We start from the raw sequence: 24862 nt of genomic DNA, 5'->3' as shown, positions 1-24862 counted from the left end.
CGTCAAACCATGCGTCAAACAAATTCGCACATTTTTTTCAGTCAGATCGAATCCCGAAAACCTCCATCAATCATTAACCAATCACAACAATTGCGATTGTAAAATCGCAATTGTTGTGATTGGTTGAATTTAAAGTATTCTTGTTGCAACAATGCATTGTAGCCAATAGTGACTGACCATGAACCAATCAGAGGTGATTGCGATCGTGACATTACCGCAATCCAAAGAGTATGTAAGAGTATGTGAGTTTTTTTTCACACACTGGCTTTACGGCTCTGGTTTCGAGGTTTTTTGAACTCAGGCCACAGATTTTGCTGTCAACCATAAACAAATCTCTATCGTGTCTGGCAATACATGACGTGATTTCTAATTATTCTTATGTTCTTTTCCAATAAAAAAAAAATAGAATTTACTTTGTTACCTGCCTGAACCGGCACCATGATCAAACTTCATAGTCGCGGATCCTTCCTCCCTGTGTTGGAAATAATAGGTTACGCCGAGACACTTTCAGTTTTTATAAAATAACGAAGGTCTGGCTCTCGCGGCCTCTCTCTATAAAATTAAATCATTAGTATTACTTAATTTTGGGGCCCCTATAACTTGGAGGCCCACACACTTTATGCCAGCTGTCACTAGGTACCTACTTAATATTATAAATGTGAAAGTGTGTTTGTTTGTTGGTTTGTCCTTCAATCACGTTGCAACTCGCAACGGAGCAACGGATTGACGTGACTTATGCATGGGTAAGTATAGTTATAGACCTGGAGAAAGACAGACCTATGCTACTTTTTATCCCGGAAAATCATGGGAAGGGAGTTCCCATGGGAAACCTAAATCCACGTGGATGAAGTCGTGGGAATCGCCTAGCAGCCTATAGTATATCACCATTGCTTTAGGTAGCGATAGTCACTTTTTGGTTACTAAACAACATTTTCTAGTTTATGTCTATAAGCATGCATTGGATAGGTAGGTAGGTATCCTATGATATAAATATTAAGAAATAGGTAAGTATCCAAAGTGGAAGAATAGCTAAAAAGGAAAGGCAATTCAAATTTCAATATTTTATTTACTAAAGAAAAGGAATACATTTTATCCTTTGCTAAAATATTTAGCATATTTTAATAATATTTAATGAGAAAATGATCATAACATTCGAAGGCAATGAGGTAAAAAATACAAAACAGCGCTCTCGCATTTCATATTTTGCACGTCAGAGTTCATTCTATTCGTCTCTAGTTATAAAAAATTGCACTCTATAAATATGGGCAGCGATTACGGTGTAGATAACAGTACTATCACTGCGTTTGCATTTGCATTATTCCTCATAATTATTATAAAACTCCTACTTAACCTATGGAGTGTCTAAAAAGCAAACCAACGCGGTCAAAGTAAGAGTATCAAAGTTTATGATTAAATGCTATTTTGAGAAAGGTAACTTATCATGAAATTACTTGATAGGTACGTAAAGAATAAATCCCCAAACTACCATCAGATTTGCATAGAAGAGATCTGGAATAACCATTAGGGGAAGTCCGGGAGACTTGCTCAGGTGGGAGAGTTGAACCACCTTTTAAAATTCAGCTTAAATTTCGCGCTAATGAAACGTCAAGACGGTCATTGGTAAAGCGTGGGAGGCCAATAACCAGCACGCCGCCATTTTTTACAATGGCCGGTTTGTTTGGCTATCAGGCTCGGAAAAGTGTTTTTGTTACGACGGAGTAAATTTTATTAATTTATGTATTTTTGAGATTGCGGCCGTGTTTATAGAGTTACGTATTGTGTGGTATTACTATTGTACTGTCTGATTATTGTAGTTTGACATGTGCTAAGTATTTTTTTGGTAAGATTGATTGTTTTTTCTGTGAGTAAAATTTAATGTCAAAGTAGTATATGCGGGAGAGTTGAACCATGGCGGGTGCGGGAGATATGACCAGTGGTTCATGTCTCAATCTACAGTTAACTAAACAAGGTTCGAAACAAAAAGCCCAGAGAAAGAAAACTGGAAAAGGCTAAAAAAAATAAAAATGCTAATGATGATAGTGAAACCGAGTGTGAAGACGTATGTGAAGATGTTGCGTACGCTGATAGTTCCAGTAATAGTGATTTTGCAGAATTCCTGACGTGAATGATCGTTGGTATTGTTTTGTTTGCACATCAGAAGAAATTATGACTATACGCTTATGTGGTTTATGCCGAAGATATTATGTCCATGAGATATGCGTAGGAGTTACACAAGATATTGATGAAAAGGTTAAGAAAGACCAACAAATTTGATTAAAGAAACGTTAAGTATATAATTAACTTTGTTGGCGAAATGTTTAATAATTATGTTGATTGTGGAATGTTAAAGAATATGTTGAATTTTTTTTTTTTAGGGTTCCGTACCTCAAAAGGAAAAACGGAACCCTTATAGGTAGGTCTTATAGCACAAGTACAGGAATAAATCTAAAAACCGCGAATTTGTGGTTACATCATTAAAAAAAAAAAGTGTTTTAATTTTCAAAATAAGATAACTATATCAAGTGGGATATCATATGAAAGGGCTTTACCTGCACATTCTAAAACAGATTTTTATTAATTTTTATGTATAATAGTTTTTGATTTATCGTGCAAAATGTTGGAAAAAAATTCCGAGTGCGCGAGTCTCACTCACATCAGTTTTTTCTTTATAAGAAAAGCAATAGCTATGTTTATTTATGATTTAATATCATTTTGTGATGTTTTGTTTAATATATCTGTAATTTAAGCTACAAAATGTTTTTATTTTCCCCTTCAAAATGCTATGTTCAACTCTCCCCAGACCCCGGTTCAAGTGTCCCTCGGGGTGGGGAGATTTGACCCAAATCCCATTTTTCATTCAAATATATATAACATATTTCAGTATTATAATTTCGAAAAAGTAATTTTGCATAAGTAATCCTAAATAAATAAGCTACTGTTTATAATTACAATTGAATCACTAAGCCTCATTTATAAGAAAATACGACACTTTAAGCAAAAAGCGGTTCAACTCTCCCGGACTTCCCCTACTTATTGAACATATTATACAATACAACATAGTTTAATAGAATGTGGTGGTGTATCACGAACTGTATTACCTAACTTACAAGTGGCCTATTGTAACTTTTTATTTGCCCTTTTTATAATTTTAAACCAACGACTTCTATACACGGGTAAGGGTTGCCATGTTTTGACTTTTGAAGCTTGCTCGTAGTCGTAGGTGTCCTTTTACCCAAAGGCGCGTAGGTACATACGCATGCGTGTCACACACACAAGCCTACCTACTGTCTTTTCAAAATAAAATTGCATGAGCTTCGCCTACATTTCTCGAATTTTATGAATCTTTCTTGTAACATGCAATTACCAGATGCGTAACATATTGTAGGTAGTTACGTTATCAGAGTTATTATAAAATTATCTATGGTTATTCCAAATAGTTTTAGCGGGTATAACATTTGGCGGGTATACAAACTAAATAGGTAGTTTTACTAAAGGCACGCTAAAAAAATGCACTAAAGGCCGGTTCCTGGGAGTAACGATTGTGAATAAAGACTACAGATGCAAGTAAGTTTACTTAGGCACTTCCATAGTTACCGATCTCCCCATCTATTTTGTCGTTAACGCGGATATTGGAACGATTCGAAAGAGAAGTAGAAAAATATTGCACACGCGTTTAACAGACTTTCTTTTACATTTTAGGCCATACTTGTCACTTTTTGACCAGTTAAAATGATAATATAAAAAAAAAAACTATGTAAAAACCGTTGTATCAACACAATATCATAATATCATAATGTTAATGTAATATCCAACTGCCCTTGATAATTTTACTGAATAATTATTCTTCCATGCTACTTAAATGTCTTATGTACTTAAAATATTAGACAGTGTAGTATTCTGAAACTCATTGACTTGTAAAACGTGAACAGGCCCCCATTCCTAGAAGCCTCGTGTTATTTATTAGTGGTCGTCTCAATACGGTTCAGTGCTGGGCGACGATTTCTTGCAAGGATTTCTACAGAACACCACTATAATAATGAAACTATTAATTAAAATTAAACTATTTAGGTAGGTACCTACCTAATCAATAAGAATATTTAAAGAGGTAACGCTCAATCTTCATTTCAATTTTAGAGCGCCATTTAATAAAATATATAACTATAGATGCAACATATTTAAAAAAAATATGTGAGGCTATTGAATTTAAACAAAGTGACAAGTATCGCATAAACGTTTCTAGCAGGCGCAGCTACCCCTATAAATAAACCCCATAATATATACACGCTATAGTAAACCTATGTGATGGTTAGTTTGAGATGTGATGAAACCCGCTATTACTTAACAATACTTTCATAAAAGTTTCCGATCTTTATTCTATCGATTCTTCTGTAATTACAGATACTCCTTTTTATTATAATAAAGTCTTCAATTTCTAACACTAAGGCTTCAAGTCTCAAAACAAAATAAGCGGTCTATATAATCTACCTAATATTTTAATCCAATTCGCAACAAATAATAACAAATTTGATACATTTAGGTACATTGCAGGAATGCTCAAATAGTCTGACTGTGATAGTCAATTTAGCTTTCAGTTATATAATCATTTTACCAAATTTTATTCTGGTCTTTCTAACTAGATTCAGTTTGCATACTGATTCATACATATTGATAGTTTCTTTGTTACCCGATCTCGTCTATGCCTACTTCGTACTGGTAGGTGCAAAAATGTACCTAAAATTCACTTTAACAACTGATAAGTAGCTATTTATTACAAATTGGATTAAAATGAAATTTAAATGTACTCGATACGCTCTAATATAATTTTTAATATTTTCAAATAATTTACGCTTACACGAGACTTTCTAGGCATGTTTACGAGTATAAAAGGTGGTTCAGTAATTTTAAACGTAGAAATGGTTATTGTACATTTCGTAATATTACTTCTTTTTAATTAATACAAAAAACAATTCTTAACAATTCGCGTTCAAAAATTTCTCTTGCGCTTAATCTATCGCTTACGCTATTTCCGACCAAAAGTATAAATTACATTACAGAAACCGCTATTTACATTTATATACTAGCCTCTCTTACGTATGTCTGCAAAAAAATTGTATGGCGAACTATTAAAAAAGGCAACTTACACCTTATAATTATACATCAACGTAAAATTGTCTGTCATCAGTCCTACCTAATGCTTATAATATTAACCCAATCGCAAGCTTATTGCAAAAATAATTACACAATAATATAAAGACAAAATTTGAGGCCCCCAGTATTAGGGGGCCTCGCAAAATTCTAGACTTCGAGTAATTCATATAGGCAATACGTAGGTTGTTTCTCATTGGCAGCGAAGCGAAGAGAAAACCTAAAATTTTACATAGCGTATTGATCTTTAGGTAGACATAACCCACAATGTAAAACACATACTATCGAGAAAAATGTTCAGAATGCGCGCATTTACTCGATTTTTTCTAAGAGAGTTTAAATGGGGGTGATGGGAAATTCCATCGGGCACACGACTAGTGAAATTATAACAATCTTATTAATAAGATGTAAATTTAATTGTACTTAGTTATTAATCTTTTTGGAAATAAATTATTTGTATTTATTTGTATCTTGGTATGTCCCTGTCCCGATGGGGCTAACCCGAAAAAGAGCGACATAATAATTTTAGGAATAGGTACCTACACGGTGAAATAGTGGTTTCAGAGCGTGGTTAAGTGTATTTGTTTTGGAAAACTCCAGGTAGGTACTTTTTTAGGGTACCTACCGTATCTCAAGGGAAAAACGGAACCCTTTTAGGATCACTTTTTTATCTGTTTGCCTGTCTGTCGTGTCTGTCAAGAAAACATATAGGGTAGGTACCTACTTCCCGTTGACCTAGAATCATGTTTGACAGGAAGGTAGGTCTTATAGCACAAGTAAAGCAAAAAATCTGAAAACCATGAATTTGTGGTTAATATATCACACAAAATAACCCTTCCTTTCGGCTTTGCCGTAGTCGGGTAAAAAAATGTGTTACCAAAAAGTTTAATTCACTAAATCGCATACAGATGGCGCAGACGGTTATTAACTTGCAGAGTTCTACATTAAGTTGTTCAGTAAGTCTTGTACGATGGTACGGAACCTTTCGCATGCGAGTCCGACTCGCACTTGATCACTTTTTTTTGATAAAAAAATTAAATGACATAAACTCGAATCTGTGAGACATTAGTAGTGGGACGCGACGTGGCGCGGCGGCGGCGCGGCGGCGGGGTATTACTACTGGTTCTCCAATTTTTCCATACAATAATTTCTCGATTCAATTTTTTTAATTCTAAGACTAGCGTCAATATAAATGGTCGAAATGGATAGTTATCGATTTACTTAGTTACAGCTCTAAAACCGTGTATTTTTTCTCCCTCCTTGACCTCTCCTGTTCACCCTAGACCGTGCCCTAGGGCATAAGTTGCCGATTTCAAAGTTCTATTATAATTAATCATTCAAATAATAAATACATACTGTACCTACTTAACATTCGTCCGAATATAAAAGCGCCTACATTATTAAATGATTCATTATTTAGAAACAAACAAATATGTGTGCGTTTTTATTATCAAAATATAATATACGAAAGTTGGCAGTTACGTTTATTAAAAATAACAATATTACATTTTCACTAATTAGGTAATACGTTTAATTAATTACTTCTATAAATAAATTAATATATTACTTTAAAAGTTCATGGCATCTTTGGTATATTAATTGTGAAATAAACTTGAGTACCTATTAACAAGGCAATTTCAGAATGCCTTCGAGTGTAATAAAAAGTTAACTTTGCGTTTCATTGAAACTTTCCATCTATTGTAACTACTCTAATGTCCTCTTGAAACGACAGTCCAAACGAAAATTTGACCCAGCTTCAACAGTGTACCATTTACACACGTTTAGTAACTTGAGCAAGTACTTACCTACTTGCGTGCGTCTGTAACAACTATACATTTTGTTTTAAAAGTAATTTTTATTTATTTATTGCTTGATATTTGCTGCTATTATTAAGTCAGGGATAAATCTAGTTAGATCGTGTACTGACATTCTTTGAGATTTTTTTGTTCACAGATGTTTTTACGCAAAAATAGTATCGTTTTAGTAAATTGATGGGAATAAATTGTATTAATCGATGCGTAGGTAAGTACTTTCTCAAATTTCTAAGCCAGAGTGGTCAAGACAACGAACATTACAATCCTGCCACACACACTTAGGCACTAGATCATTACAAATAGAATTGACATTTTCTTTACACACATTAAATTGTCAACAATTATTATTGAAAAATGAGTATAAACCTTTCTGTTTGGAAACAACTTGCTAGCTAGTTGAAGCGTTTAATTAAGATCATTTATAAATTAGCAACAGGAACGTTATCGAACAGAATTTTCAAAGTTTGGCCCACATGTCTGGATTTTTAATTTAGAATCAACCGTTGACTAAAAGAATCATATAAAGACAAGGATACACTGAATATTTTTTGTATTGAAGTCTAAGAGTGGTTAAATATTCTCGTGTATTCTTATCCTTATCTCAAAATGTATTTACACAATGATCAATCAGATCACAGTATTTTACAAATGGCGCACCAACACTCTAAATTGGCAATATCGCACCTTAATGCGCTTACGCTCTAGTATCTACCTATGTATACATAATCACTAATTCTATAACATTATCGGATAATTATCAAAACGATCCCCTAATAATCTAGATACACCCATAAGAAGCACTTTAATCAATGAATGAGTATCAGGATTTACATAATTATTATTTTATACAGGGTAAATATAATTTATATCCATATTTTTCTCTGCACCGTTTACATCTTTAATGTTAAACGATTTCCTTAATACAATTCGACAACATTTTGAAGTTTTAAACTAAATTAACGGCAAATTCATATTCAAACTATGAATTAAAATGATTAAATTAAAACATGTAAAAGTGAAAAGAATATAGTACTTAAGTTTACCTATACATACAAGCACAGCAAATATATCTTTATAGATTTTACGAAATAAAAAAATAATTGCTTGTTTCTTTTTACTGGAAATAAATTACCAGAAACGTTTTATTACAGGCAGTGACCCAAAAACATGTTTAAATAGTGCAAAATCACTCTAATATTGGTGCGCCAGTGATTTTTTTACCAGTCACAATCTTAATGTAAACATGCAGTAACATAAGGCTGTAAACACCTATGAAAAGATGAATACAAGCAAATTAAGTACAGTCTTGGCACAATGTTGTCGATTTATACTGGATATTAATTTCAGTTTTAGAAATTCTTATCATACTTAATCTCGTGCTACTAATAGTAGTAAAAAGCGATTTGTGAATTCATTGCATGATTTTTTTCAATCACAACGCTCAATTTATCGCAGTGCGAACCTCAAAGAAAATCTGCAATGCCATTCACAAGTTCACACTAACTAGTCATCAACATGTTACCAACAAAACTTATATTTTTACCTAAAATATAAGTAAACTATGTATATTCTAAACAATCTACAAATTTGTTACAGTTTTTTCCACCATCATACATACACGAATCGATATTGTATCGTCTTTTAAAAAAAATATTTTTGTCACCTCCTCCGATATACATACCGTCAACTTTGTTTTAATTCTGGATAATCATGAGTACGTATATTATTTTGTTTTGCATGGAAGAATGTTTCCGTCACGAAAACGGTGACTTTGTATACAATCCAAGTAGTAACAAATTACACGAATAACACGCTATATTTCTCAGCCTATCTTTCAAATTTTTTTTGAATTTGTAAAAATAGGCTCTAAGTTTCTAATTTTATAGGCAACTCACTTGTACGATGCATTGTAACGTTACATCTTCCAACAAGTGTTAATCGTTGACGCTGAACTGACTCATGGCACCGGTTTATTTATCACTACATCTTACGGACGGTCGATAGGTCATTGTGTAACTTTTTTGTTTTAAATTGTTAGCAACAACTTGCTTAATTCTTATATTCAGGGAGTAAAACCATATTTAGTAAACGTTGCAGTAACCGGAATGTTTTTCTCGTTCCCAGTGCCTTAGCTGGGTTTTATTCATTGTTCGCGTACCATCAGTCAATTCAGCGAACTAATACTAATCACTATCAATCGGTACAATAACAATGTGACCCATCCTTCACAGTTCGAATAACGATCACGCACCATTCTGGAATGTCTTTTTGTAATGTTCGTATCACACATTCGGGGAAACTCCTCGATTCGTACAGAACGCGTCAGAACTCTGTGGTTCGTTTGAACGTTCCAGTGGGCTGGCGGGGTCAGTGGGGCGGGCGGCGGGGCGAGCGCGCTAGTTGCGGTAGATGTACGCGCAGGGCTGCGGCGCCGGCGGCGGCGGCGTGGGCGGGCGCTCGCCCGACGGCGACGGCGAGGACGAGGGCGGCGACGGCGACGATGAAGACCCGCTCGCGGACGCCGAGCCCGACCCGCTGCTGCGCTGCGACACTGCAATTCATATACAACAACACGTGGTGACAACCTCATGAAGCAGTTTCTATGGCGACAAACAACCAAGTTTCCAACCATTTGCCTCTGCCTTAACGTGCTTACTAAACTAATGCATTTATTTGAAAGTTATTTGATATTTGTTTCACTCTTGTGATACTAATTTCCTTTCATGCCTGACTGAGCTCATTAAGAAGAGAAATGGCAACCGCTTAGTTAATGACGAAATTAGTTGGAAAACTGAGCTTTTAGCCTATTAAAATATGGTCGCAGCATTATTTGAGATGTGCTTGTCCGCTATAACTTTGAGGTGGGTAAGTTAGTCGACTTACCCAACGTGTGGTGGTGGTGCGTATTAGGTTTATGATGATGTATTTGGTCGCGCGCGTCCGCCCCGCTTGTTTCTCAGAGGTACACTTTTTTCACTGAGCGCGTGGTCGAGAAGCCATTGTCGTTCCCGCGCCGGTACCCATCACCCTGCGGTCCGAATATTCCTGCGTTAACTGACATGCCGCAGTGAATATGGATGCGTGAGAACATGAAATTAATGAGGCGTTAGTGAGGATGGAAATTATTGTAAGTTTCATGCATTTTGAATAGATATGAAATAGATAGAATAGAATGATTTTGAATAGATAGATACCAGCAGTTCTTTGTCACGAAAGTTAAACCTGAGCGTAGGTAAATACGTAGGACGTTGAAAACGTACCTATCTAAGATCATCGCAAGCCATATTGTTACAATAACCGACCAACTCCACAACTTTCGTGGCAAGTGCTGGATCTTTATTTACTGTGACATTCAAATCGATTCTCTTTACTGCATTTTGAAAGAATTATGAGTAAGATAGATTTTAATGTCACAGAAAATCATGGCCCTGAGAATTTAAACACACTATTATTGCGACGAATGATTAGAAAGCAATGGGTTAAAATGGTTAATGAAATGAAGATGATTAATGATTAGATTAGAAATTTTTTTAATCATAAAAACGTAATCAGCAAATTAGATTTGGTAAAAAGTAATACATTAAGATTGAATAAAGCAATGATTAACAAAGCATTTTGTAACAGATATATGAACTTTTAAAAGTAAGAAAGTAATTTTTTTTGTTGTTCTAAGTCAACCAACCTCTTTATATAAAAAGTTATATTGCGAAATATCTGTTCAGAAGTTCTTCGCTACGATAAAATTAATACATTGACGAGTTTAATTGTAATAAGCAATTTCATTTTTTATTTCATACGGATAGCACATAAGTACGTCACGTATATTCTCATAGAATGTTCTACCTATTAGTAAAACATAGAAAATAAAACTGCCTATTAAAACAACTCTTCCTGAAAACTGAATTACTTACATTTAGATGACGATATTTTTATTATGTTTACTACTTGTCTAAATTAGTATAAAAGCTGTATAAAAGCACATAAGGCTTGTCTTATAGCTTCTACAGCCTCAATGCAGAATTATTGATTTATTTACTTAACCAGCTGAGTATTAAAACCACTGCTAAGGGAACTTCTTTAAATTAAAAAAGAAAAAAATTGTACGGTCGGCTTCAGAATTCGAGTAGCGATTCCGCGAAAGTATTGGATCAAAAACCTGTCGCACAGACCTTTTTCTATAAACACGCTACATGTGGCATAAACGTGCCACGCGAATGATCATTAAGGTGCTAAACGACTTATGGCCTTTGATTGTACAAGTAACATCATCATCTAAACGCAGCACAAAGCCATGCAAAGAATAAAACGGAACACAACTGACATTGACCTGGTGCGAGCGTAGCGTGCCGAAATTGTCCCGACGGTAAGAATCCGGTTGGAACTGGAACAGCGTCTCGTGGTGCGGGTGGTAGGGGGGGTGCTTGCGCAGCGTGGCGCGGGGGGAGGCGGGCTTGGGTTGCGGGGCCAGCACGGGCTCTGCGTACGTCACTTCCTCCACTTGTTGGAGGAGCTTGGGTTCCGCTTGGATCCTGGAATGGAGTAGATACAAATATAAATCTTCAACGCAGGCGACGCCTAGTGCAGCTAGGGTTTCCGGTGAGGAAATCGGTGGAACAACGGAACTGACATAGGCTAAAGGATTAGCCACCGTAAGCGGCAGTTAGCAAGCCGTGTCTGTCGTAGAACCAATGGCTGCGAGCAAATGGGACAGATGTGTTATAGAGTACCGCGATATGCGTAGCGTTGTATAGTCTCCAACCCGATGATTCAATGATCTCAAAGCATAGGGTTTCAAAATGACCTGGGTCTGGAAAGAAGACGCAAGACACTGTGTGCCACTTATAGGCGTATGTATGATGGGTGGATACATTCCATTGCATTAGCCTGTATGCGTCCACTGCTGGTGGACACAGACCTGAACCAAGCGCGCCACCAAACACAGTCCTCCACCTTCCTCATCCATCCACCTTCCCTGCCACCTTCTTCAGGTCATCAGTCCAGTCGGCTGGAGGATGGCCTAAAGGAGGATACATACCTGTTGATGTTCTGTCGTTGCTCGAAGTACTCGTACTCAGTGTCAGGGTAGGGCATGTTGTCGTCATCATCCTTCTTGCAGCGTCGCCCGCAGATGTAACCCGCTGCGAAACCGGCGCCCAGAGCAGCTAGAGCTCCCGCTGCGACCGCTAGCGCTAAGGTTTCTACGGAGTACGCCGCTGGCGGCGGGTCAGCTGCTAGGACTTCTGGTCCTGCAAAAATAAAAACATTAGAAGATCTACTTATAACTACATGATGTCGCGACTCCGTCCGCGTGGAATTAGGTTTTCTTAAAAATCCCTTGGAAACTCTTTGGGAAGTCAATCTCGGAGGCGTAAGCTAAGCTACCTCTGTACCAAATTTCATTTAATCGGTTAAACGGATAGACCCTTAAGAATTCCGTAGGAACTCCAGGGTAAAAAGTAATCTATGTCCTTCCCCGGGATGTAAGCTAACTCCGTACCTTACATTAAAATCGGTTCTGCGATTGAGGCGTGAAAACGTAGCAGACAGACAGACAGACACACTTTCGCATTTATAATATTAAGTATGGATTTTTATGATGGTGTCACCTTACAGTGATACTGATGAAAACGTACCTTCATTATTATTGTTGTTCCCTTTCCCATCTTTATCCTGCACGATGTTGATGACCTCTCCTTTGTTCTCGCCTCGCGCGTCATCATATAGACCAGAGCTGAGGCCCCCAACTGCTCCTGCATCTTTACCTAAAAGAAAATTTATAAATAAAATTATTGGGATACTTGCTGTCGAAAGAAATTTGAGCAAATGATGGGTTATATTGCCGTCCACCCATTAACTTTTTCAGCTCCCTATATATTATTGATACCTATACACAAAATAATGTACCTTGTAATTACCGTCCTACGTTTGTATGAAGAAATCAGCGGCTTGTGCCACCACTTTGATTATATATATTTTTATGATCCCGGAAGCTTCAAATTTTTCATATCCTCTCTATATATCTAATCAAAGTTCTATATCTTTTTAACTGACTTCTTCTATTGAAAGTTTTCTTGTTTCTGACTAGCCAAAACAACGCGTTTCTCGATTCTCGAAATATTAAAACTGGGGCGGGTAACATTATATTATATTGTAAGATTATATACTTATTTGTTACATAAACATGAGATAGGTGACCTATGACTTTGATAAACATAAATTAAATGCTCCATAAGCTTGTACATAAGTATCTTGTCACAGACTAATTATATATATTATAATAATTTACATTGTCTATTGTTGACATGATTCGTTTCGTCTCTTTTGAGTTTTGACCTTGACTTGTGAATTAAAGATGTCGTCGTTGACTGTCGTTATAATAGGTTATCGGGCATAGTTAAAACGTAGTTATTAAGTACATACTTTTTAGGCACAGTATCCGAATTACTGGTCTCTGCCCAGTAGTACTCCGATGGAATGTACGTAGGTTAGATGATAAAAAGTCAGAAACTTGTGATAGTGACATACCAAACTAACCATCGATTTTGGAAGTGTTAAGTTAACCCGAAGCATCAGCTACCACTGTACCAAATTTCATTTAAATCGGTTCAGTAGTTTTCGCATGCTACGGGCACAGACAGACAGACAAAAACTCTAAAAAAAAAATGTTTTGGGGTCTAACCCCTTCGATAATAATGTTTCTTCCGATTAAAATTTTCAAAATATACTTAATTTAATTAATGTATTTACAGAAATCGATATGATCGATATGAAGATAATATAAAGAAAAGTTTTATTATACCTACCTAAGGACACAGGATCTATATCGATTTAGAGTAGTTACCTATTTGCCAACAACTGCCATGCCAGCTGACATCCTAACTAAAGCTTTAAATCCCATGAAGCATTATAAGTCTCTAGAAGGTATTGGGGGTTAGTAAAATAGGGTTTTAGTGTTAAATTAAAATTAAAACAAAAATTGTTAATTCCAGAAAGTTTAGTTTATTTGATGTAGATAGATAGACAGATAGAAAAAAACAAAACATGAATTTAACCAAGACAAAACAAAAAAAAACTACTTAAAACTAAAAACAATTGCATGCAAAGGCGGCCTTATTGTTCAGGAACACGTTGTTGTGGCGAAATGTTGCAAAGAACTTTTATACTTAAAAAATCAGTGATTCAAAAAGTTATTTTTTGTGTCCTCTATTTTTCCCTCCAACATGATGATCAACGAGTTTTTGCAGTAAGTTTGATTGAGTATAGACAAAATTAATGATAAGAGAAAAAAGTTATTACTGACCTACTATCTATTAAACTTTATCATTGACTAAATAACAAACAAAATGTAACAAACGAATACTTAGACTACAATTATTTATTAGTTCCCAAATATATGTAAAAATATTAAATATACAATATCATGACTGCGATATTGTATTATTGCGTGCCGTAAAAGGCAAAACTTAACAATAGTATTAAGATCTATAAACTAACAATAAGTAACAACAATAAATTGAATTGAAATGAATTCAATTTGCTGAAGTCATATCTACGTCAACATTTGAAGTAAACTGTGAAATTAACATACTATGAGGGCAAGCTGCATGGCTCCCAGTGCTGACGCTCTGGTAGAAGGAGTTCTCGTCGAGCCAGCGGCTCACTCCGTGCGAGTAGGCACGGCATCGACCGGCCTGCTTGTCCCACGCACAGTATGGGTCTTGGAGAGCTACGCATTCCCTGTTGACAATAAGTTTACATACATTTGTAGCTAGAAATGAAACAATAAAAAGTTCCTATTTTTTATTTTAGTTTACAAATCAAAAATTGCGGAACCGGCAGGATTCGAATCCTGCGTCGGCCTAAGTATCGCGTCCATTCACATTAACAGTCGCTTCAGTAGGTACTGACACACATACATACATACTTATTTCCCGCACTGGTAGTAAGTGAACCGTGGTCTAGCGATCTAAACATAGATATGTAGATCTAAAGCGCTCTGGGCGTGATAAACTCAAACTCAAAATCATTTATTCAAAGTTTGTACACCCTTTGATGGTCAGAATGTTAGATTTGTAAGATGATAATAGTGGCGATAATTAATTACGTAAACTTAAAACTAAAGCTACGAGGGTTCCAAACTCGCCCAAGTCTGAGATACCCAGGGAGACGTGGGGTTCGAATCCTGTTTTGATATATATTTAAAAATTATTTAGTTTCCTTGCAGTGTAAGTAAAAACACTATCATAAAAATAATAGAAATTTTAAATATTCTTCGCAATAAGAAATATAAAAAAAATTATAAAGTAGCTCATCGTAGTCCCGTGGGCCCTCTCTTAGTCCCTGGAAGGTACCGCGTGTACTTTTTACCCATTGTGGTCCCTCCGAGAAATAAAATCCTGCCTTACTTACGAGCAAGAACTAATTTTTTCGCTGGAACACCGATGTAGTCTCAGACTCAGCACTTCTCTATCCGACACTGCGATCAGTCTCGCGGCGTCTCGGCCAGCTCTCGCCACTCTCAAGGCCCGGACAGGCGACCCCGCGGCAAAAGCTTGTAGCTCTTCTATAACCACTGGTACTGCACGTTTGTTTGAGTCATAGGAAACTGCGTTGATTGCTTTGATGATTTTGCCGTTATCTGAAGATGAGGAGAATGAACATTACCTACTACTTATTACAGTTTGAAGAAAATATTTTAAGAATACTTCAGCTTAATCGAATCATCTTCTAGAAGGTTTAGTTGCGGGATAAGAAGTGATAATGAAATTGAAGGCTAGTAAAATTATAATCATTATGATTATGATAATGAACACCGTGTTTGGTAGCGTGCTCTTGGCAACGCCTACGTCCAACAGTGGACAGGCTGATGGAATGAAATGATGATAATTATGATTAGAAGAAAAAAAGGTATTGGTTGAGTTAAATATAGTGAAGGGAGTTTAAAAAAAAAGTTTGAAAAAATTACAATGACTTACGTAAAGGTTGAGCAACGCGTATAAGAATCCTTAAATAAATTGAGTAGCTAAAGACAGCAAATTGCTTCGTAAGCCTCTTTGCGAGTAAAATATTCAAATAGTAAGCATACCTGTTCCAATAAACAGCACATCATAAGCCTTGCCACCGGGTGTTTTCACTTGTGGATCTACCGCGATTTGCGTGAATCTGTAGCTGCAAAAATTTAATAGCATTTTTAACAAACAAGTATAAAAACCCCAACAATGGTTTGCATTGCATCCTTTTCAGCCCGCACATTAAAAAGCGCATAAAATCTGCCATTTTGATTTTTTAAGAATTGTATAATATGTACCCAGTGACACTCGCGCTATCAAGACAAATCTAATAACGTATCATTTACCAAAATAAGCCAAAATCGGACATGCCGTTTTTTTTTTGAGTACTTACAAGAGGACATAGGAACGGACATACAAACAATCCAAACCATATTTAAACACATAACCTTCGTTTTAGGCTTCACCGCAGTCGGCTAAAAAGTCCACATAAAGGTCTAGTAACTATAAGATTCCTCTCGATAATTTTGAAAGATTTTGCGAAGAAAAATTCCAGCAATACTTACTGAAAACTAGTTCTGATGACGATTGGCTCCCCAAAGAAGGCCGGCACCGATTCATCCATCAATGCATGGGTTTTGATAAAATTTAACGTTTGATCTGGTAGTTGTCTCGAGTCATTGTGACAAGTGCCGGGGCGAGGTTCTGGAACCTGGAAGACAGGGAAATATATAATATTTTACTAATTCCATCCGTGAGTATTTTAGCGTTTAAACTGTCGTGAGTGATTTCCATTATAAGTATAGATTATTCCGTCTATTATTGCCCATTTAGTCGACGTAAGGCCGACTAGTTTCGAACTACGACTAAATGCCAGAATAATCTACTATATAGCACTAACATCTTTTAACTCAATAAAACTTTTTGACCATGGTATGACGGGTAGCAAAGAGAAGATGAAATACGAAAAGTGATAGAAGATAATGTGAAAGAAAAAAATGACTCAATGACAACTGCACTGGAAAAAATTATTCAAGATCAAGTAGCAGGAGAAGAGAAATGAGAATAAGAACTCAGATAAGTAATTTTAGGGCATACGAAGAAAAATATAGATGCCAGTTTCCATGAGGAAGCAAATAACAGAGACAGAAGAAAGTGCAAATAGATTAAGCTGCTTAAAAATAAAAGAAATGGTCTAGATCTTACCTTTGCACTATTTACAGGAAGCCAATTGGAGTTTATCGCGCTCTGTTCCTTGAAAGTGCCTTCGAATGTATCAGCAATATCCTGCATGCTGAACGCACAGACAGCACTCCCTGATATGCTGTTAGGGGGTGTAGTGAAAGTTCCGTAGATTAACTGGGCGTTGAGGCCACCGTACACGCCTTCAATCAATTCTGTTGTTGACTCTGAAAGAAATTTTCATCGTCAAGTCATTTTCATTGGACATCAGACAAGAAAATTTTTGGCTCGATGTTTTTGGCACTTCAAATATGCCTTTCATCCACGTTAGTAGGTAACTATTTTTTGTAACCAGCTACGAAATAAGATTAACTGATTATTAATCAAGAATATTTAATCCAGGTTCATAACACAATAAGTTTAAATAGAAAATAAATCCTTCAGTGGAATCGTGCAGAACGTGCGATCTATCGTGACAAAGGCATATCTAACCTTTGTTTATTTGCTTTTTAAGGATTTTTTTAAAAGTTTCAATTTCTAGATGATAAATAAATAGTTACACCAATTCTGTGTAAGCTTAGTGGGAACTTACGAATCTCGTTAAAGTAGAAAGGAAAGTCTCCTGCAACGGAGCAGTTGAGGCGGGACTTGAGAAACGAAGTCCAGCGTTGCTTGAACCGGTGTGGTCCGCCGCGATCATCACGGCATACGCGGGCCACTCGAGAGAATACCGCCTGTAGAATATCAAGGAAATTGGCTTATATTTTTTTTAAGCTTTATATATGTGTTGAAGTTCAAACTTCTACAAGTTTTATTATTCCAAAACTGTGTTTTATATATTATTATGTACCTATTGCCTGTAATTTAATTATTGTACCTACCGTGTTTTTATAAAATAATTTAACTTTTTTAATTAGAATTAAACTGTGTTAAATTCATTTCATTATATTCGTAACCAAAGTATTTTTAAGAGTTAGTTTAAGTACGATTTAAGGTTTAACAGAAGTTGTTATTAGACAGCTTCTTTGGACTGCAAAAGAACTAAGCCTAGCTAGCTGCTTGTGCAAACTTTCTAATAGCCAATTCATTAGGAGTAAGTATTGCAAAATATTTAGTACCTACTAAGTACAAATACTCAGAAATTAAGAGCTATCAAAGACTCTAGTGCAACTTCCAAAGTTAACGTAACTTTATCTGCCTCTGAAAATATTCAGTTGTTTATAATTATAATATTTACATTAATGTTATTTGCCACGTTTAGTTACTATAAAAGTAGTGTAGTTTAATCAGATACCTTTCCACAGTTGATGTATTCGATGGCGGTCTCCCGAAAGAAGAAGTACACGAAGTTCCCGTGCACTAATGAATTCACGAAATCAGGTGCTGTGGACAATATTACCATTAATTGCAAACAGCTCGATAATGCATTATGTAAGGCGACATGATTAACTACACTAACTACAGCTCCAACGATCTAGGGTTGTGTATCATTGTAATTGTTTGTTATTTATAGCAGCCCTTGTATGTAGTATGTATGTAGTATGTACCTACTATGTACTCGTACCACAATTTGTATCTAGTAAGGAACGATCTGGGACCGATGCAGTCTTAAGATGGAAGTGGGTTATCGTGGAAAGACGTATGAAAGTACTAGCTGATACCCGCGACTTCGTTCGCGTGGATGTAGGTTTTTTAAAATTCCCGTGGGAACTCTTTGATTTTCCGGGATAAAAAGTAGCCTTCCACAGACACATACAAACTTTCTCCTTTATAATATTAGTGTGATGATTAGGTAGGTACTTATTAAACCCATTCCCCTATTCGGTTTCTACGTAGGGACCTAGATAAAAAACTAATATTATAAAGGCGAAAGTTTGTGTGTATGTATGTATGTATGTTTGTGCGTGTGTATGTTGTTACTCCTTCAAGCAAAAACTACTGGACGGATTTGGCTGAAATTTAGAATGGAGAGAGATTATACCCTGCATTAGAATATATACTTAGGCTAGTTTTCATTCCGTAAAATAAAGAGTTCCTACGGGATTTAATAAAAATCTATATCCACGCGAACAAAGTCGCGGGCATCAGCTAGTAAAAAAATTATATTGCAGTCCTTGTATTAATTTTAAAAATTTAAGGAACAATCACTATTTCACAGGTAAAGCTATGCTATAGTCGTTCTGAAGAGACATCTAAGTAGGTATACAGTGGATTATACGACTGCTCTGTGTAGGGGTGTGTAGGTTCAGGACAGCAGGAAAGACAGAAAGAGTGCGGAAGAATTATAATGGTGATGTTAAAACGTGGACCCGGTATATTGACTCAAATCAAACGGATCGCAAACGATTTTTGTCTTCTGACATGATGATCAGATATTTTTTTTGTATAGCTGGCATGGCTTGCTTATCTTTTTTTTGACTTCCTCTCTTGTATGAGATTAAACTACTACTGCCCCATAACTACCCCAGCTACCTATGTTTTTCTTTAGCTTGTCATTAATTTTATTAGAGGTTTCTCCATTAGACTGCCAAAATTCATTTAAATATTATGGGACTCTTTGATGAAGACGGCTTTAAGTAAAGCAGACAAATCGTGTAGGTACAGTAGTGGGCAACCCTACCTCTCCACATAGTGTATGTTATTAACACGATCCTAATCGGATTTATTCCTCGCATCAAATATCATTGCCGTGACGAGAGTTCACGGCAAAACGTTCCAAATTCAATTAATTTGACGGATGTTTGTTTGACAGCCGCATTTGGAGGCAATGGACCGGACCGGATAATATGCAAATATCGCTGACATTAATTAAACATAAGATGTAAAGCATATCTAATTTGCTCGCGCAGATTTGATCTGATCCATGAATAATCCACGCCAAGAAGCAACATTGGCAGCAGATTTCCTGAAATCCAATATTACGACCAATAGGACAATTTCAGTAAAGGTCATTGGGACCACATATTTTCTTATTCTTAGGTCTTACTCTATTTCTTATTATTTATATTATTTACGTATTCTTTTTACCACATACTTTTACTCAACCATTATTATCAATGCTGTGGTTCCAAATAATAGTTCTTCGATTTTCCGGTTTCAGAATTTTCAGTTGGACATTTCGGGTCCAAAAGAAAAAATACAAATCTAAATTTTTGACGAATTTAGAACCTGCTCCTTTTTTGAAGTCAGTTAAAAAGGAAAAGCTGACTGACTAACTGACCGATCTATATCGATCCATAGCTCAAACTAATGAACGGATCGGGATGTTTGGCATGCAGATACTCGTAGCTATTATTTATGACGTATAACATTCCGCAAAGAAAATTCAACCTATAAGGGGGTAAATACGGGTATAGAAATTTGCGAATGGACAGTTGTGGGCATAAACTAGTGTCTAATGAAAAAATTAGTGTTTGTAAAGAATTTTGGCTCGATAAAAGTTTTTGATGAAACCGCGGCTTGCAACCTTCAAGGTTTTAAGGGGAATTTTCTTTGATAAGAAGATAAGGAAAAAGTTTTAGCATTGTGAGCGGTATTTCTTTTACCTTGAAAAGTTTTTACAGAACTCACTTTTACCCGCGACTTCATCTGCGTTATATATAATTTATTTAGTATAAATGTTATGGTACATTAACACGCCCGGGTACAATTTTATTGATTCTGTTTGTGAAAATTATCTACATCCAGCGATATAGTGTGAGTATATAACGTATTTGAGGTCGGTGCCTACGCTCTAATAGGAGTTACTCTAGTAATTAATTAGTTTTATATAATTTACACTCTAGGAGTTTGTAAATAAATTGAGTTAGATATCAAATTAGAGCTAATTAGTTTCAATTTACAGAGTTCGAAAACCCGTTTAGTAAGTCTACTAATAATTGTAAGTTTTTACTTGAAACTTAGGTACATGTATTCTACGATACATGCTTTTTAAGCATAGGTTGGATATTTATTGGTACAACAGCTTTGGACAACCATTGTAAAAGACGACGTGAAAATGAAATGACAATTTTCATCATTGCCATAAAGTTAAAAATTGACTTTTAATTTGGAGGGTAGTTGACTTTGTACCCATAAGATTTGCTGGGATACTATTAGCGACCAATGCTACTACTTTATTCTCCTTAGCTGACTGAAAAGATAAACTAATCGCAAAAAACCTCAGAGAAACGCTTAAGCCATGCGCCTTAGACCTTCTAGAGTTTTTTCTCGTATCATGATTTTATTGTTACAAGGCTCTGAAAACAGCGTAATGTGTATAATATCTCTTACGTATTTCAGGGAGAAGCTACTTGTTTACCTTTTGAAGGAAAAGCAGATTATTAATCCATACTTAATATTATAAATGCGAAAGTGTGTCTGTCTGTCTGCTACCTTTTCACGGCCCAACAGTTTAACCGATTCTGACGAAATCTGGTACAGGGTTAACTTATATCCCGGGGACGGATATAGGCTACTTTTTATCCCGGAAAATCAAAGAGTTCCCATGGGATTCCTAAAAACCCATCCGCTTAACCGATTTGTCCCTGCAATTGACATAGGCATTTTATCCCGAAAAGTCAAACAGTTTCCACGGGATCTTTAAAAACCTAAATAAAGTAGTTCATAGACTAATGGCATCTAGGTATCAAAAATCGTCCACACTTCTGTTTATTCTATCGACCAATGAAAATGAATCAAGATCAATCAGTTTGATAGCTATAAAGTAAAATAAAAAATATTTTAGTATATCATCAGTGGGTAGGCATCAAAACCGCACACACGTGTTTTTCGACTCTTATAGTGTTTTATTTATTTAAATTATAAATAGTGTATTTTAAAACATGTTTTAAGTGTTATCATACCTTGCTAGCAGTGTTCCATTCATCAAATCCATAACTTGCAGCATAATAATCCAAATAACTTCATCACATCACTATAAGCACGATCACTACAAGAGTTACCTAATGGAGGCCATTCAGCAGTCAGTACAGGCTTTGACAGAGCACTTTAACACACAGATGGCTGAGTTTCAAAAAAATTTGCAAGGTGCCATTCCAGCTGCGAGCCCCACCTCAAATATTGCAGCTCAATTCAATGCTTTCCGGACCTTCGTGTTGTCAGCTCTCGCAGGTCTACAGCAACAAGTGGAAGTCCTATCCAAGCAAACAGATCAACTTGAGATGCGGAGCAGGAAAAAGATGCTATTAGTACATGGCATCCCCGAAAGCGATGACAGCAATCTGGCGGCCACGGTAAGCACATCTCTGTCTAATCATCTCAAGCTGTCGGCCTTCCAGGAAGAGTGTCTCAGTCGTTGCCAACGGATCGGTCAGACTAAAAGTGACAAGCCCCGGGCCATACTCCTTAAATTCCATGACTTGTCAATGAGGAACCAGGTGTGGTTTGCAAAGACTTCACTCAAGAATACTGGCATAACATTGTCGGAATTTCTGACAAAAGACAGACACGACGCTTTCATGGCAGCGAGGCAGAAGTTTGGGATTTCGAAATGCTGGACGAGAGATGGTCTTATTATTATTGCTGGTCAGGCCAACAAGCGTTACCGCGTCACAACCATTAAGGAAGTAAATTCCATAAGCCAGGCACGCGATATTAAAGAAGCCACGCCTTCAGCGGCCGCTCCTACTGCCAAGACGACTCCCAATGTGAATAAACCTTCCTCTGATGCATTTTCGAAGCCCAAAAGGAACGTCAGGAAGTAAGCAAATAGCAACTAATCAGGGACACTTTATTCATTCGGACGCTGCTTTCTTGTGCGTTCTTGTATTGCATCACTTCTCGCTGACATACCTACCTGGTACCTACACATTTCGATATACAGTTAAGTACCTTGGTACCTACACTTTAATGTTTAATCCATTCACTCACTGTTACAATACTTGTTTACAAACAAAGAGTATATAAACACTACGTTACAAAGTTGCTATAATATGTGTGCGGTAGGTAGGTAGGTAGCGTGTGACAAACTTGTGTCAAAGTCAAAATAGTGCTAAATGACATTGACAGAAGACGACAGTGACATGCATGCTTCATGATGTGAACTCGACGGACTTTTCGAGGTGTCGTATTGTCTATGTGAGCCTTGGATCTTACTTAATAGGCATAGATATGGTAGCACTGGAGTTGACAAGTAATAGTTATTATAATAACAGGTTCCATGACGTAGACCTACGATGTTTGTCGAGTCTAGTGGTTTTGATTCGTTCATGTTTGTATCGTTTGTATTGATCATAGACCTACGATTTTTCGCTATGGTATTGATAGTGTTCAAGAATGGAATATTTAAATATTACTTATTACTAGACGTTATTAAATAAAGCCCAACACTATAACAATAACATCATTGTATAATTAGATATTCCGTTCTGCTAGTATTTATACTGGTATACTATAGTAGGAACTTATCTAATGAGCTAGTACTGTAGTGTGAATAGACAATTAACGATTTATCACTGTAAATACTAGTCTTAATAGTCATTATTGTCTGCTTAGTTTAGTTTAATTTAAGTTAGTACGTATTTGATGTGCCTTCTTTTGTGCCTTAATTATTGGTCTTGTTTTGTATAATGTATGAATAAATACGCTGTAAAACGATCCCTCCTATGATGCCAGCGGGTAAATGTATTTAAGAAGACTCGTTAATTTGGTATTATTATTGTAATATACATAAATACTTTATTATTATTATCTTTATTTGTATTTTTTATTTTAAGTAAGTTTATATTTTTTTATATATTATATTAATATTATATTATTATGGCTACTAACGATATGGAGCACAGTGGATCTGAGTCTATTAATATATCACAAGACGTTGTGAACTGGTTTCACTCTTATTTATGGCATCGTCAGCAACGTATCCGTATTGATAATAAGTTTTCCTCCGTCTCCTGTCTCCGTGCTGGTGTGCCTCAAGGAGGTGTCCTTTCGCCACTTCTTTTTGCTATATTTATTAATTCTATCTCCCATTCCCTCTCCTCGTCTTACCATCTTTACGCCGATGACCTACAAATTTACTTATCCGTACCTGCGGATGAAGTGATGATGGGTATTTGTAAAATTAATTCAGACTTATGTAAAATTAGTACTTGGAGTGAGTCGCACGGGCTAACTATAAACGCTAGTAAGTCACAGGCTGCTATCATCGGTAACCCTAAGCTAACCTGTAAAATCGATCCCAATTCTGTAGGTTCGATTGTGCTGAATAACTCGACATTGCCTTTCAGTCATACTGTCAAGAATCTCGGCTTGTTTATTGACTCGTCATTCTCCTGGATTCCGCATATCAATTATGTAAGCAGACGCCTTTTCGCTGCTGTCGGCTCCCTTAAAAGATGGAAGAATCTCCTCCCAATCAAAACAAAAATATCCTTGGCTGAATCTCTGCTCTTACCCATTCTTGATTATGCCGATAGCAGCTATACGGATTTGAACGAGGAGTTACTAAACAAGCTGGAACGGTTGCAAAATCTTTGCATTCGATTTGTCTTTGGCTTGAGAAAATTTGACCATGTCAGCGAATACCGTTCTCGTCTCAAGTGGTTGCCAATTAGACGGCGACGAAATTTCCACGTCCTCATTCTACTCTTTTCTATTCTCTATGAGCCTCACACTCCTCCCTACCTTAAAGATCGCTTCACTTTCCTCGGTGCTGCTGATCGCCACATGAAGTTGCGCTCTTGCTCGGATAACAAGCTCCAAACCCCAAGA

At 36.3% G+C, this 24862-nt stretch overlaps 2 protein-coding genes across 5 annotated transcripts in view; one reads left to right on the top strand and one right to left on the bottom strand.

The window, feature by feature from the left end:
* Positions 1-5973: 5973 nt before the first annotated feature.
* Positions 5974-24862, bottom strand: part of LOC123875985 (semaphorin-1A) — a 438478-nt gene continuing 419589 nt past the window's right edge. Inside the window, exons 6-17 of one of the 4 annotated variants that reach the window (XR_006798239.1) lie at positions 18444-18532; positions 17742-17883; positions 17174-17376; positions 16534-16679; positions 16045-16127; positions 15369-15597; positions 14548-14696; positions 12593-12721; positions 11995-12205; positions 11287-11488; positions 9843-9987; positions 5974-9510 (exon numbers count right to left, since the gene is read on the bottom strand). Coding sequence is in view for 1 of the 4 variants with exons in the window: in XM_045922126.1 (XP_045778082.1) it covers positions 9916-9987; positions 11281-11488; positions 11995-12205; positions 12593-12721; positions 14548-14696; positions 15369-15597; positions 16045-16127; positions 16534-16679; positions 17174-17376; positions 17742-17883; positions 18444-18532 (1661 nt within the window). In the remaining 3 variants the exon portion in view is untranslated. Of the gene's footprint in view, positions 9511-9582; positions 9988-11280; positions 11489-11994; positions 12206-12592; positions 12722-14547; positions 14697-15368; positions 15598-16044; positions 16128-16533; positions 16680-17173; positions 17377-17741; positions 17884-18443; positions 18533-24862 lie in introns of those variants that run through there. The other 3 variants (XR_006798240.1, XR_006798238.1, XM_045922126.1) reach the window with 3 other exon arrangements.
* Positions 21900-22970, top strand: LOC123875988. The gene has a single exon (XM_045922129.1). The coding sequence runs from the start codon at positions 22096-22098 to the stop codon at positions 22852-22854; it is 759 nt and encodes a 252-aa protein (XP_045778085.1). The 5' UTR covers positions 21900-22095; the 3' UTR covers positions 22855-22970.

Source organism: Maniola jurtina, chromosome 20, assembly GCF_905333055.1.
Source record: "Maniola jurtina chromosome 20, ilManJurt1.1, whole genome shotgun sequence".
Taxonomy (NCBI): Eukaryota; Metazoa; Arthropoda; class Insecta; order Lepidoptera; family Nymphalidae; genus Maniola; species Maniola jurtina.
The sequence above is the reverse complement of the archived record's forward strand: the minus strand, read 5'-3'. Positions and strand labels throughout refer to the sequence as shown.